The 15,875-nt window shown below is 37.7% G+C and overlaps 1 protein-coding gene across 2 annotated transcripts in view; it reads right to left on the reverse strand.

Moving 5' to 3' along the window:
• Positions 1-1,391: 1,391 nt before the first annotated feature.
• The window catches only part of FBXL4 (F-box and leucine rich repeat protein 4), a 54,364-nt gene continuing 39,880 nt past the window's right edge, over positions 1,392-15,875 (reverse strand). For both annotated transcript variants that reach the window (XM_040983803.1, XM_040983802.1), the window contains exons 6-8: positions 13,425-13,496; positions 8,012-8,324; positions 1,392-3,407 (exon numbers count right to left, since the gene is read on the reverse strand). In XM_040983803.1, the coding sequence (XP_040839737.1) occupies positions 3,244-3,407; positions 8,012-8,324; positions 13,425-13,496 (549 nt within the window). In that variant the 3' untranslated portion in view covers positions 1,392-3,243. The remainder of the gene's footprint in view (positions 3,408-8,011; positions 8,325-13,424; positions 13,497-15,875) is intronic.

Raw genomic sequence — 15,875 nt, forward strand, 5'->3', positions numbered from 1 at the left:
TTCTTTTGTCAGATGTACAAGTTGAAGTGCCTACTTTTTCCTTTTCACACAGAAGTTCACAGGCTCAGCCTTAGTACTTTTATCATGAGTTCAGAAGAACTCAAATTTGTTAGTAAAAAAGAAGAAATGCCTTCATTCACTAAAGAATGCATGTGAGATTCCTCCTCACCCCGAATGGTTTTAGAATTTGGCATCTGTGGCAGACACAAGTAAAGATTTCAATTCAAACTTACAAGGTAAGGCAAGTGTTTATACAGGAAAAATATTTAAGTCATTTTCATGTCAACACTGTATCACTAGCATCAAGTCATTTTACACACTTCCTGTGCTGGTAAATAGAAAGATAAGCAAGGTCTCCATTCTCACACACAATTGTAGCAGTATTTTGGAAAAAGACTTATGTGAGAGGAAGAGGGGAGAGAGATTGATTTTCCATCCACTAGTTCACTCCCCAGAGGTCACAATGCTCTTGGGGTTTGGTCAGGCTGAAATCAGGAGTCCAGAATTCCATCTGAGTCCTTCTGCTGCTTTCCGGGTATATTAACAGGATCTGGATGGAAGTGCAGCAGCTGAGATGCCTATGAGATGCCAGTGTCATAGGCATAGGCTTAACTTGCAGCTCCACCAGTCCTGCTGGTGGTGGTGGTAAGGACCTTAATGAAAGTGAAAAAGAAATTCCAACTCTAAAAAATATGCATCTATCTGTGGAATTTAGGCATTTCCATCTAAACTTCAAATGAAAGTGATTAATTAGCAATGTAATAACATGCTAAAAGGAAAATACCAAGAAATAACCCACCTATGTTCTCTCAAAAGCCTTCCAAATGATGACTATACACAACAAAAATACCTTCTTTTGGGTTAATTCAAGCATGTGGCAACACCTTTAAGATAAGATAAAAAATCTCACTACAGATCAGCATTGATAAATGAATACTTATGACCAGCTTTGATGGCAGGAAACTGACTTTGAACCTCAACTACACGAAAGCGTTTCTTCTGCAAAAGTACTTAACGTTCCTCGGCAGCCCAAGCACACTGCCAGAAACATTATTCTCAACTGTTACTATGCTTGGAATTTTGTCAGTAAAACTTTGTGGGAATTCGTTTTCCTTGTGGCTATTTAAGTATTTGGATAATAATCCCAATTTCCTGACCGGTGGTATTATACAGAAAACATTTCTTGACCTGCACTCTGGAACTTGAGGCCAGGCTGAATACACTGCTTCAAAAACTGGCTGGCCTGAGCTCTCACTCCGGCTCTGCCATTGGCAGGCAGGATCAGCAGTACGTTCCCTACTGGCTGGGCCTCAGTTTTCTCATCTACAGATGGGGGTAAGCAATGGACTCCATCATAGAAGTGTTGTGAGGATTAAGTCAGTAAACGCAAAATATCATTTACAGTGCCAGGCACGAAGTCACTACGTGTTCATCTCTCAGCTGCTAGTGTAAGAGGAAAACTATTCCATATGGCTGGTAATCACATCCTACAAGTCCTCTCCACTACAAACAATTGCAGATGAAAGGAAACCCAGCATGTGAGGGTAACAATGGGGGGCAACTCAGGCCCCTTCCAACTGCCCCTTTCTTCTCTCACTAAAGAGAATCCTGGATGGGAAGACGCTATGAGTATGATCAAGATAAAGTCTCTAATCCACGCTTTATTTTATTTTAACGTGGAGACTATAATTATTCTAAATGTAACAAAGTCACATTTTTTACATTTTACAAAAGAATAAACATAGTAAAATTAGTAATGCATAACATTTACATTTAAAAATTGACATTTGGCTGAATATGTGTATATTCTTATTCATTCAACAAATATTTACTGAATGTCTACTGTTTGCCATATGTACAAATGTAGTAGCTTTGTGTGGAATAGTGCTTATCATATACATACTACTCAGAACACACTCAACTTTGTCTGTATTCAATCATACGCACATATACATGGTGGTAATTTCAGAACTAAATGCGTTTTGTATAACAGAATAAATCTTGTGACATGAGAGATTGTAGGGTACTGTTATCTAATAAAAGTTTCCATGATAAGAGCGATGTTTTCCATTTGTGTTATCCAACATAACTGCTAGATTCTTGTGAGTACCGAATACTGGAAGCATGATTCATATAAACTGAGAAAATGAATTTTTAATTGAATTTAAGTTAACCAAAATCAAATAGCCACACATGGCTGGTGGCTCTTGTTAACAGCACAGTCAGAAAGGATCAGTCTTTGACATGTCAACTTCGGAATACAACATTTTACCTTGAGTGGGAAAGTGGATTTTGTTATACTACACAGTTAATATTAGCTTTGTATTCAGAACAGCCCCGCCTTCTCACAGCACAAAATATTTTCAGCTATTTCTTTGTAGCAGAATTAACTCAATTTATTAACAAAACGAAGCTTCATTTTTATTTCTTGTCCCTTATACTGTTCTTCCTACCTGAATTCTAACTATATCAAGTGCTGAAACACTGGGAAAAATTACACGTGTATATGTAAATTAAATAAATAATATTTCATATACACAAAAATCCATAAAGAATTCATAAGCCTTAAATATTCCCCTCTGGCAAAATTTTAAGGCATCCACTTAAAAGAAAGTGATTTCATTTAGTAGTATGTTCTTATTCTTGATAATATCCATTTTTCTGTTGGAATTATCCAGAAGTGAAATAGATAAACATATTAGAATAAAAGTAGAGAGACTACAAATTTTCTACTTGATCAGGTAATGTATCAGCTTAAAATAAACCCTCACAGATGAAAAACACACCCCTCCCTTCCTCCAATTAGCTCTGACAATTTTGTACATATCAAATAAAACACTTGCCAGGTCATAAGGCTTAATAAGCATCTTCACATGGAGGTGTGAAAAATTAAATTTATTTATGTATAATATCATGACACTTTACTCTTCAAAGTACTTCCTTTAAAAATAAGTTAAAATTTTTCCAGATCATTTATTTATTAACCACACAGTCACTAAACTACCATCACTGATGAACACAGGCAAAAATAATATCAGCCATTTACATGTTTTTGAAGAAAGGTGCTTACATATTTTGTGAAAATATTTGAACATTTGTTTATATTTTTTACTTAATTTAATGAGCAACTTGATATTTTTCTTTAAAATCCACAAAGATCTCAATTTTCACCATTATAAATAAAACTAGTCTCACAAAACCCTACAAAAAGCACATTAATTTTTATCACAGAACACAGCTAAGTCACTGAGTAAAGCTCTGTTTTATGAACACTTTGGGAAAGCTAGCATTCAGTTCCAGCACAACTCTGCTATCAATCTGGGAACAGAAGGACACATCAAGTAGCGAAAGATCTTTACAAGATTCCAGGAGTTTTCTCAAGGCTGCTGGACTTACCATTCTTGTTCCTGTTTGAACAAACAAAACAAAACATGTTAAATACAACATTTATAAGGTTTCCTAATGAGTTTCCTTATTCTTGTTGGCGGTATAATTATAGCAAATGACCACTTTAAAATATTTTATTATGTATAATATTTTATTTTTGATTAAAAACTTCAGATATAAAAAGTATTAATGTAACATTTCATTAGAGGTATATATGGTGTAATAAACAATCAGGGTACAATATATTTACCTTTGTAAGCATTTAACTTTTGTTTATAATGAAAGCATACAAAATTCTATTTTCTAGGTCTTTTAAATTATATAGCACATTATTTATAGTAAGCAAAAGGACCTAACAAAGAAGAAATTTTATTTTAAGGAAAATACTTCATACTGAATCAAGCCTGTTAAAACATAAAGCATTAAAATTCTCCAGAAATCTGGCACGTAGGTCCTAAAGGTGGTCGATCCTGTATTCATCACTTTCTGTTCCTACCTTCTGTCTTTTCAAGTCAGCTCCTCCAGACATTCTTAGTTTTTTCACCCAGTTACAAGTGGTTTCCACATCTCATTTTCCTTAGTATTAAGGCCAAATCAGGCAACAACACCTATAATTCAACCTCTAACTCCATGTCAATTTGGTTTGTTTTATAGTCAGCAATGAATAAAAAATGATTCTACCAGAAAAAGATGATGGATGATGAGTTCTATGTATCCCATATCTGGTTATGGATACTTCATTGTATGCTAAATTGTAGAAAACACCCTTACGTGGCAGACTTATTAAGGATAAGAGGCTATCACTTGTAAAACATATTTTGCTTTAAGGTAGCATTTTGAGGAGCAACAATCACAATCACAGCACATACAAATATCCCACAGGAAGAGTTTTAAATTTTCTGAAATGTTAACCTATCTATAGTCTCTGAGATCTCTTCTCTATTCCTCCTGCTGTCGTGGCCTACAGAAATTTTAAGTGTACTATCACCCTGATTGGGACTAGCTCCAAGATGAATTAGTGCGTATTCTCCCAGCAATTTCAATGTGGGGAAGCTTCAATGTGTACAGATCCCTTGAACGAAGGCATGTAAAGCTGGGCTGGGGCTGTTATATCTGGCCATGTATACACAGAGAAGCAAAAAATAGCTAATAAAATGAGAAAAAATGATGCAAAACCAAGAAGAAAAGCAGACAGAAAGTCTTGGTATGTACAGCAAGAGAAGGCATGAGCCAGGGCAGGTGTTTAAGCATGCAAAACAGGAATAGGAAGGAAGAGGACATGACTTCTATGTCTTTTGAGAGCCATGCATAGTTCCTTCCCCTGGAATCTTCTATACTTGTAGCTTATCTTACTAAGTGGGATTAATGATGTTACATCACAGAACTTCACCACGGACATAGCCACCTAAGTGGTATTTTCTCTAGGGTTATGATTGTTTTTCTATTTGCCAGTATTGCCCAATTAGAATCTGAACTAGGAGGTCCCTAAATCCCAAGAGAATGCCTAGGAAGAAAGTCAGACTTCACCAGGTAAGGATCCTCTGTCCTATGATTTCAAAGAACTTTGACATACTTCTATTATTGTTTTATCTACTTAGGACATGGTTATGTCTCACCTTGCTCTGTCAGGGCAGAAGCCCTATTTATCTTGTTCACTGTCATATCTCCAGTGCTTAAAACAATGTCTGGCATAATACCTGCTCAATAAATGTGGAATGAATGAAAAAATGAAGGGATGGTGGTTAAGTTTCCAATACAATCTCCCTGGACTCACATTAAATGCATTAGTGCAGCAAATCTCTAAATTTGATCTCTTCCTTCTTCAATCTACCTGCTATATGATTCCAGATTAATATTCCTAAAACATAGTGCTGGCTTTATCATCCCTTCCTCTAACTAAAGTCCTACAGCTCTGACTTATTTAATTTTGTGCAGATTCTTCGTCGCAGTGTCCAGAACTCTCCAGGAGACCTTCCATTGCACTGCCACTCAAGGTACACTGTGCTCTGAAGGCATTCCATATTTCTAGCTCCTACAGGGGTGCTTCTCAGTGTACCAGTGTCACATCCCAATAAGCCCATAGAAAATTTAAAGTACTGCAAGCTGAAAATCTATTTCACATGCCTACCTATGGTACACCATGGCTTAGTGACATAGTACAGGGCACAGTACTGGCTGTTTCTCCTCCCGATTGCCTGGCTGACAGAGCTACATGAACGGCTGCTGGCACTGTGCAGCACTGCAAGGGAGGATCATTACCATGCATCGCTAGCCAGCAAAAGAGAAAAATTCCAAGTACAGTCAGTTTTTACTGAGTGCGTTATAACTTCTGCATCATTGTAAAAACTCTTAAGCCATGAGTAAGGAATTCTCGTCATCTTTGTTTCACAGGACTCACTCTGCCTAGCATGCCTTTTCTCCCCTCGTTTCCTAGTCAGTATTTAATGATAGTCTTGAAAATTTTTAATAAAGCTTTGCTCTATTTCTCCCAAAAGCACATGCTGTTTTTCTGAGTTCTGTCAAATGGACTCACCACTGGCTTGCACTAGCATTTATTTATGTATTTGTCTTCTTTTGCTAGGTTATAAAATTATGTGAATGTAGAAAGCATACTACTCCATCAGTTTTGTACTGAGGATCAGTGTTTGCAGTTTGACAAAAGTATTCCACTTAACACTTACATGCTATGATCACAACAGACAAAATAATTACTATCAGCTTCACCTAAGAATCCAGCTTACATAATTACAGATGAAGTAAAAATCAAAAAGCAACAACAAAAGTAAAGAAAATACAGTGTAATGGCTAGGATCATAACCCCTGGTTTGAATCTGGATTGGCACTGTTTCTGTGAGATCTTGAGTGAATCTGTTCATTTGCTTGTGTCTATTTTCTTGTATGTGGTTACTAATAGCGACCTTATAAGCTTGTGACTAAATTAGTGAATATATGTTTGGAATAGAATATAGCATGCAGAAAAGTGCTATTATTATTTTTTCTATTGATTGCTGGGTTCCTTGCATTTGAAATAAGACAGTGAATTTTATACACATACACACATGATAACTATTTTCCTCCAGTAATTAGTTATGGTATAATAAATAAAGCTATTTCCCAGATCTTTTCATTATGAAAGTTAATTTTTTAAAAAAAGAAGTAATTATATTTCATACCTACTTTTAATGTACTGGTGAATAATCCAACATTTAACAAGCCCAAGTTACTCCCATTGACAACCAACCATCTCATTGCCCATCACAGCTATGCACTTATTTAGAGTCAATGCTCCTGACGCTGTGGCATGCAGCATCTCTCCCAGATATCAGCTACAACGCCTACTTAGTGTGCTTAGTACATCATCTTCCAGGGCAGCGTAGGGGGCAACGAGAATTGTAAAACAAATGTTAACTAATAATAGCACTAAATTTTGAAGTAAAGTTCATATTTATTTTATTTTTACACACTTTAAAGATGTATTTATTTGAAAGGATTGAAGAGAGACAGAGAGAGAGACAGACAGACTGGGACTGGCCCACAAAGTCAAGAGCCTGGAACTCTATCAAAGTCTCACACATGGGTGCCTGTGCCCAAGTACTTGGCCGCCATCCTCTGCCTTCCTAGGTGCATTAGTGGGAAGCTAGATCAGAAGTGGGACCACCAGAACTCAAACAGGTACTCTGACAGGAGATACAAAGGAGCACCGTTCCCCCGGCTCTGAAAAAGACAAAGAGCTCTCTAACCTGTGAAGACCAAGTACAGCACAGATGTAAGTGTTTTGCCCTAAGTATGCAGGTAAAGGCAAGAGTTTCTGCAAAGATTTTTGGGTCAGAATCTTTGTGTAAAAGCAGCCTGAATAAGTTAATATCTGACTATACAAGCACTCATACAAATGAACTAGAAACCTGGGCTGTGAGAAATTTTAGCTGAAATCATAAATATATACGTGTTGAAAAGCTTCAGATTTGTTTTTATTTTAAATATTAAAAAATTGGGAAGGAACAAATACAAATACAAAACACAAAACACAAAGTAGATTATTAGGAAACTTAATTCAAGTGCCACTGTGGTAAATTAGAATGAAATGGAACCATTAGCATCTGTCTCATAAAAGAGGCACATAACAAAATGTCATAGGTTCCTTGCTGATGAATACAGTAACGACCCACAGAATCCCAGACCTGGAAAGGCATTTCAATAGGCCTTCCTATTCTTAAAAACTAGAAAGACCAAGGATGGGACTTCACAGTATTCCCAGATCAAGAGTTTAACATTAGGAAGATTTTCAAAAACAATAACAACAAAATCTAACATGAATTCATTACACCAATGAACTCATTTCTTCCTTGCTAGCCTGGAAAAAAAATAGAGATTAGGATTCATGTAAATCCTTACTCTTTTAACTAGATCAAGAATTTGTGGTTATTGAGATGTTTCAATACAAAAATATGTTATTACCCTCCTATTTTACATAATACCAGTTGAGATAAACTAATTTTATACTTCCCATCAAACAAACTAGTCCTATTTAATTGTATTCAATAAGCTATGCAAAAGTTGAAGATTGGTCTTTGTGTCAAGAAATGGGACTTTAAAACAAATGTATCCGTGGATATTATATCCTTACCTAGTATGTCCAGTTGCCGTAATCTGGTACAATTACATGCCAGTTCTTCAATGTCTGTGTCACACACAGACCTGTTGGCTGTAAGAAAGAGTTTTTGCAAGTTCGGGAGCTGACGCGCGAGTCGGGCAAAACAGCCTGTGCCACTCTGCAAAGTGGGGCACCAGCCCAGGTCGAGTTCCTCCAGCAGCTGACACCCAGAAGCCAGTTCTGCTATTCCATTCTCAGTGATGTTTTTGCATCTCCAGAGATCCAGGGTCCGGAGCTTCTTGCACTTAGCTCCAATCATACTAGCTACCACATCGTAGTCTTCAATCTGGAAATCAAACAATTCCAATCTTGTACGTGTAGCACTCAGAAATGCAGACACCTTAGAGCAAGTAAAACAATCCAAAGCATTTCCTCCACATAAACACACCTACATTCTTGTCAATACAGATATGCCTACTCATCTCACAGACCTCTACGCTTCCTAAGACAACAAAGGGAATCACTTACTTACTCACAAATTCATTTAACAGAATTCCAGTCAGACATTAAAGAATTAAGTTCCAAGGCAGTCTGAGGTCCTCAGACTCTGATGAAGAATTTGAGGATTATGTGTTATCCCTTTACGACCACCATCTTTACCTCGTTGCTGCTACTTGCTGACAAGGTCTGATATCTTCTGTCGTCTTCTAAGAATTTATTTTACCTATTCATTTGAAAGCCATAGTGACAAAGAGAAAGTGTGAATGGACTTATGACTGCTTATGAAGGCTACACTAATTATAATAATATGGGGGAAATCAGTGGGAGGAGGGAATTTGGGGGGGAATCCCAGAGACATAGAATTAAAATAAAATATTAGAAAAAAAAAAGGGAAAAAAGTGTGAGAGAAGGTGAAACAGTATGTATGTGAAAGAGAGAGAGATAGAGAGACAGAGACAGAGACAGAGATTCCACCTGCTGTTCATTCCCTAAAAACCTGCAACAGCCAGGTATGAGCCAGGGCAATATGCAGAGCCAAGAATTCCATCTGGGTCTTCCACGGGGGAATGACAAGGCATGCAAGTACTTGGCCCATCACTGACTGCTTATCCAGGTGCACTAGCAGGAAGCTGGAAGAAAAGTGAAATATCCAGCCTGGAATCTGCACTCTAATATGAGGATGCTGGGGTTGCAAGTAATGATTTATTCTGCAGTACCACAAGACTAGCCCCACTCCACTGCACTTTATACACGATTAGTAGACTTTGCTAGCTAACAGTGATCTGCCTGACATAGATATGTATTTGCCAGGCTTTAAAATGTGCAGAAATATTGACAGTACTAACAAAGATACTAGATTGGGGTGAACTTAAGGCATTTGGGACTGACATCAATATGAAACTTTCGATGATTAGATGCTAACCACTGTCAGTTATTTGAGGTGTGCAATTCTTATCTCATGATTACATGATAAGTTTTTAATAATTGAGGCTTAAGATTTCACTTCTTCGGTCTTACAGGTTTTTAAAATGTGCCTTAGAATACTTCTTTCAAGGGACTCATTTGTTTTATAACACATATCAAAATCATTACCAGAAGCCAAAAGGAAACAAAATAGTAAATTACAATGATCATATGTTTTTGTTCATTTCCCATTTCTAGCCACTAGTAGTACGGGTCAGTACTACTCCAGTTGGTAGAAAAAGCACTAAACCAGAAGGCAAAGACTTTGTATCCATTTAACAGAAAGACATACCAGTTAGAGATATCAGCAAAATAAATTCAGAGAGAGATGAAAGGTGTAAAAACAACAAAACAAAGTAGTGTGAGAGTGGTTAAGAGTGTCAGGAGTGGAGAAGCAGTGTGAGATGAGATGGGTATAGCCCATGGGAGATGAGGGAGCAGGCAGGGTCTTGTAGCAGAGTTAGAGGGACTGGGCCATTGTATTTTAAAGTCTAAGGAATTAAGTAAAAGGTTTTAAACAAAAGACGGGCCCAGTATAATTTATGGAAGCCCAGTGAAGAGGCCTGTAGCACCCTCATGGAGAGACAATGAGGACTCAAATTTTAATGTAGTGACAGTGGTATCAGAGAAGCTGGGAAGATACAGGGCTATACTCTCAAGCAACAGCCAAAGGCTGACAGTTTAGATATGCTGGTGATGATTTCTAAGGCATCTATATCTGTAGAATCATGTCAAAGTCCATCAGCGACAGGCTTGATAGAACCTACTTTTTTTCCCTGGGTGTACATGACCATATGAAACTAGAACTTTGGGCCTGGAGCAGTGGCCTACCTGCTAAAGTCCTTGCCTTGCATGCAATGGGATCCTATATGTGTTCCTGGTTCTAACCCTGGCAGCTCCGCTTCCCATCCAGCTTCCTGTCTGTGGCCTGGGAAAGCAGTTGAGGACAGCCCAAAGCCTTGGGACCCTGCACCCATGTGGGAGACCTGGAAGAAGTTCCTGGCTCCTGGCTCTGGATCAGTGCAGCACCAGCCATTTGCGGTCACTTGGGGAGTGAATCAGTGGATGGAAGATCTTCCCGTCTCTCTCTCCTTCTCTCTGTATATCTGACTTTGCAATGAAAATAAAATAAATCTTAAAAAAAAAAAAACCTAGAACTTTGCAAATTAGTGCAGCTTATTAGCATCTTTTGAGACAAGAAAATGAAAAACTTTGAATCTCATGATTTTGACTCCCCTGATCTTGTACCAGGACAATCTCCATGGTATATGGACCGAATTTTCCATTGGCAAACTATGCACTGTGAAATTCCTTCAATAATTTTTATTGAAGGAATTTATCGAAGGAATTATTATTATTAGTTTAAAGATTCATTTATTTCTTACTTTTGGAAAAACAGATTTACAGATAGGAGAGACAGAGAGAAAGAATTTTTGTCCATTGGTTCGCTCTCCAAGTGGCCACGACGGCCAGAACTGAGCCAATCCACAGCCAGGAACTAGGAACTTCTTCCGGGTCTCCCATGCAGGTGCAGGGACCCAAGGCTTTGGGCTGTGCTCGACTAATTACCCAGGCCACAAGCAGGGAGCTGGATGGGAAGTTGAGCAGCTGGGAAATGAACCGTCACCCATACAGGATGCTGTAGCATGCAAGCTGAGGACTTCAGTGACTAGGTTATCAAGAGTTTAATTTAGGCTATATGTAAAATTTTCACAACATTATTAAGTACACCAATCACAAAGAAATTCTGCTGAAAAAACAAGAATCAAAATCTCTTTTTAAATTGGAGGCAACCTGTTCTTTGCTTGATAATTATAACCCTGTCTGAATTACAGAAATCATATAGAACTTTCATTTCTAAAAGATCAGATATATTTATATTCTTACTTATTATCTAATTTTTAAAAATTTGACAAATGTCACAAATGAAATATCATCAAGAAGTTAGGTGACTTGACCAGTATCACACAGTTAGATGGAAGTCAAAGAAAATGTTAGCTAAATGTTACAATTTTAATTTGTTCAACTTTAAATTACTTCAATCACATGTCACCAGGTTCATCTAGAAGAGCCACTAAGGTGAGCACTCAGAAGCCTATGAAATGGCTTATTAAGGTAACAATTTAACTAAAAGTAAGAGTTTAGTTGATGTCTCAGATTATTTCTGGAAAATGAGAAGGTCTGAATCCAGATATCAAGAATTGCTCTCAGAGCATACTTCAGGTTTTAATGAGCCCTAACACTAGAATGAAAGACCATAGGGACAGTGAGACAAAAATCATTCTACAAGTTCCAGATAGTCTATGTAACCAAATCTCGGGAAATGTATAAAGCCACTGCTGAGCACTAAAAAAACTCTTTGATGAGATCTCTTGGGTCATGGAAAATTGCTTGTTGATTCCAAACTTTGATACCAGAACTTTCACAGAATACTGCAGCTTCTTCAAGTCTTATTACTAAGTAGATGCAAAACTGGAAATGATTAAGGGAGTTCCTAAATCTGCTGTGGCAGAATGTTAGGGTAGGGGGAAGGAAAGAAGTGAAGAGGAAAGGATTGCTCCAAACGCAGGAAGACTCACTATGAAATCTTCTTCTTCTTTTTTTTTTTTTTTTTGTTAAAGAGTTAAAGAGAGGAAGAAAGGGAAGGAGAAAGAAAGGGAGGGGGAAGGAAGTGGCAGAAGGAGAGAAAGAGAGAGAGAGATCTTCCATCTGATAGTCCACTCCCAAAATTTCCTATGGTAGGCCAGGCTGAAATTAGGATTCAGGAGCCTGCAGGTCTCCCATGTGGGTACAGGGCCTGAGGATTTGGGTCTCCTTCATTGCCTTCCCCGGAGAACTTGCAAGAAGCTGGATCAGAAGCAGAGCAGCAGGACTCAAACTGGTGCCCGTTTGGGATGTGGGTACTGTGAAAAGAGGCTCAACCTCTGGTGCCCACAGCCCAGACCCCAGAAAACTCACTTCCAATGAGCTTGTATGAGTGAGTGCACGCACACACACCTCTCCCACATCAATTGTCACTTCAGTCTCAGTATTATATATAAGCTATAGAATGGCATAGTTTACATTAAAAAGATCCATCTATTCACTCAAGCTGTTTCTGTGAAATGTAAATATCAAAATTTTAAATCTGGAAGGATGTTAGTGATTATCTAGTCCAATAGTTTCTAAGATTTTGGATTTTAGAAGTCAGTAAAATTTCAGGGCCTGGCATGGTAGTCTAGTGGCTAAAGTGTCCGCTTTGCACAGGCCAGGATCCTCTATGGGCACCAGTTCTAATCCTGGCAGCCCACTACCCAACCAGCTCCCTGCTTGTGGCCTGGGAAAGCACTAGGGGAAGGCCCTAAGCCTTGTGACCCTGCACCCACGTGGGAGACCCAGAAAGAGCTCCGGCTCCTGGCTTTGGATTGGCTCAGCTCCAGCCGTTGCAGCTGCTTGCAGAGTGAATCAGTGGACGGAAGATCTTCCTCTCTGTCTCTCCTCCTTTCTGTATATATCTGACTTTCTAGTAAAAATAAAGAAATCTAAAAAAAAAGTCAGCAAAATTTCAGAGAAAACTGAATTCCAGCACAGGGTGTTCATTGTTTAATTTTTCCCAACAAGGAGAGTAAAACAAAATTGCCTATTTGCCATTAGCAACATTTAAACAAATAATCTTATAGTTTTAGGACTAAAATTAGCTATGTGGAAAATCTGCAAATATTTTACAAAGAACCCCAGAGAAGTAAATAGCTCATCTTGAGACAACATTTGGCTTGACCGAACCCTTTCTATCATACTAGCCTGCTTTTCTTGCATAGGTAAATGTCAGTGTTTGACTGACATACTCCAATTTAAGAAAAATATTTGAAATTGGGGCATATGGTAGTTCATAAAAACTCAAGAAATTGTAGCTGAGCACGAGGAGGGACGACGCAGAATAATTTCACCCATGGAAAGAAAAAGGGAGCAAGCAACTGAGCAAAAAGAATTTTCAAATACTTACCATTACACAGCTGCCCAAACTGAGGTGCTGAAGCTCCGAACAGAAGTTCAAAATGCTGAGCAGTGCAGTTTGCTGCCATCAGGGACCGCACAAGAGGCAAATATGGAAAGTGAACAAAAGTGAAACAAAGAGAAGAGGTCAAATAGACATTAAAGGCTGTCACAGCTCTTTCTGAAATACAGCTCAAAACTCCAGTTACAGATACCACAAATGCCATTTAATGAGTCCCCAGGTGCTTCTCCATTGATTGACTTGGAGTCAAGGTAATCATTACTAGTCCCCTTGTAAGTCATCACTTGTATATGGCTTTGTATGGCCTAAAGACACTTAGATTCCTTATGAACTCTCAGTTCATTTCCCAGAGGTAAGCAATTTGAAAGTCCAGTTAGGAATGAACAAGACAAGCTAAGCCACCCCTCCTCAAAAAAAAAAAAAAAAAAAAAAAAAAAACAGGGATGGTGACAGTAGCAGCAGCTGTGACATTCAATGATCGGCTGCAGCCTGATGGAACTGCCAATAGAGTCACCCAAACCAGACTGAGCTGGTGACTTTAATGTCAAAGGATTCTCTTTGCTGACAAGGAAATCAACAACCATTGAGCACCTGTCAGCAGCAACATGCTGACTGAAACATGTATAAAGTGCACTTTCTGCTCATGTTCCTGCCATTTAAGCTCATCCATCCTATGCAATGAAAACGGTCTCACCACTAAAGAAACCCAAACGTACGCTAGACTGCTACATAACAACAGCACCTAAAATCTCCTTCAAAAGTCGTCATTTCACTTTGTGTCACGTATGCTGTGAAAAACTGTAAACAATGAAACAATGCAAAATATTCAGATTTCTATCTTTTTCTTCTATAACCTAAGAAAAAAAAATTTATTCACCTTTCTGTGGCTAAGTTTCTTCCTAAACACTTGAACTAAACCTTATCTAACAAAATAAAGATATAATACAACTTCTGAAGAATGTGTCAATGATAATATAAATGTTTGCTCAAATTTCAGGCAAGAATCTCATAGAGAAAATGAAGAAAGAAAGTAGTTCACAGAAAATAAAGCTACTGAAAGCAAAAAAATAAAAGTTGTAATAGATTCTAGAATAATATTAGAAGTAACTCTTTCACTGTTAGACATTTCTGCAAACTCAAGCCAAAGAAAGTTTCTATTGATCTTACACTGGAGTTTCAACATTTATGAGACATGTAAATGTAGCTCTGAGAGTGTCAACATTTGAAAGAGTGTGTGAAAATGAGTTAATTTTATGGTTCTTCACAGTACTTAGTCATGTTAATTTGCTAACAGAGAGGAATGTGCCATTAGATTTGGTTTTTTATTAATGTACCAGCTCCTTGTAACAAGATTGTTTTTATAAACTCTTTCACGAACAAGAATCAGAACACATTAAAGATAATTTTTAGAGAGGTTCTCACATATCCTCATGATTAAAAAATGTTAAATTTAAAAAGTACACATATAATTATGAAACCATTTCATGATTTATTTTTAAAGTATTTACTATGAACAATTTTAAGTATATAAAAAAGTATTAGATCCAAAATAGACCATGCTGCCATCACTCAGACTTATCAGTTCTTAACATTCTCTTCTTTATCTGTATTTGTATCCCTCATCCTTTACATACTTCCTTAGAAGTAACCTTTGTCATGACTGGCATTTAGGAACCTGCTTAAGCTTGCATAACATTCCTATACATTAGATATATACAAGTAGTATATAATATTGTTCAATGTGATATATGTATATATGTGCATATATATATTTATATGATATTATAACAGGCATACCTTTTAGCACCTTCCTCATTAATATTGGTGAGGGATCCATTTATATTATACATATAGGACTAGTTCACTGATTTTAACTGTTATATAATCACATTGTGCAAATATACAAATGAACTCATAATAGATGGATAGTGGTTAAAATTCTATTATTACAGATGAATATTTCTCTGTTTGCTTCCTTGTGCATTTATAGGAGGGTATTTCTCTCAAGTATATACTACAGGAAAAATTTCCAGGTGTTTGGGTATGCTTCACCTTTGTTAGATCTTGGAAAATAGCTCCCCTGAGTGTCTGGGCTAATTCATTCTCCCACTAGCAGAATAAGAGGGTGTATCAAAGATTCTAACATCTTTGTTAAAATAGTCACTTTGGGGCTGGCACTGTGGCATAGTGAGTAAAGCTACGCTGCACAATTCCAGCACCCATTTGGGCATTGGTTCAAGACTTTTCTGATCCAGTTCCCTGCTAATACATCTGAGAAAAGCAGAGGATAATGGCTGAAGTGCTTGGGTCCCTGCACCTATATACAGGCTTTGGCCTGTTCCAGACCTGGCCCATACCTGGTCATCATGGCCATTTGGTGAGTGAACCAATGGATGGAAGACCTTTCTGTTTTTTTCTTTCTCTCTCCATTAACTCTTT

Source organism: Ochotona curzoniae, unplaced genomic scaffold, assembly GCF_017591425.1.
Source record: "Ochotona curzoniae isolate NIBS_2020 unplaced genomic scaffold, NIBS_Ocur_1.0 contig_3819, whole genome shotgun sequence".
Classification (NCBI taxonomy): Eukaryota; Metazoa; Chordata; class Mammalia; order Lagomorpha; family Ochotonidae; genus Ochotona; species Ochotona curzoniae.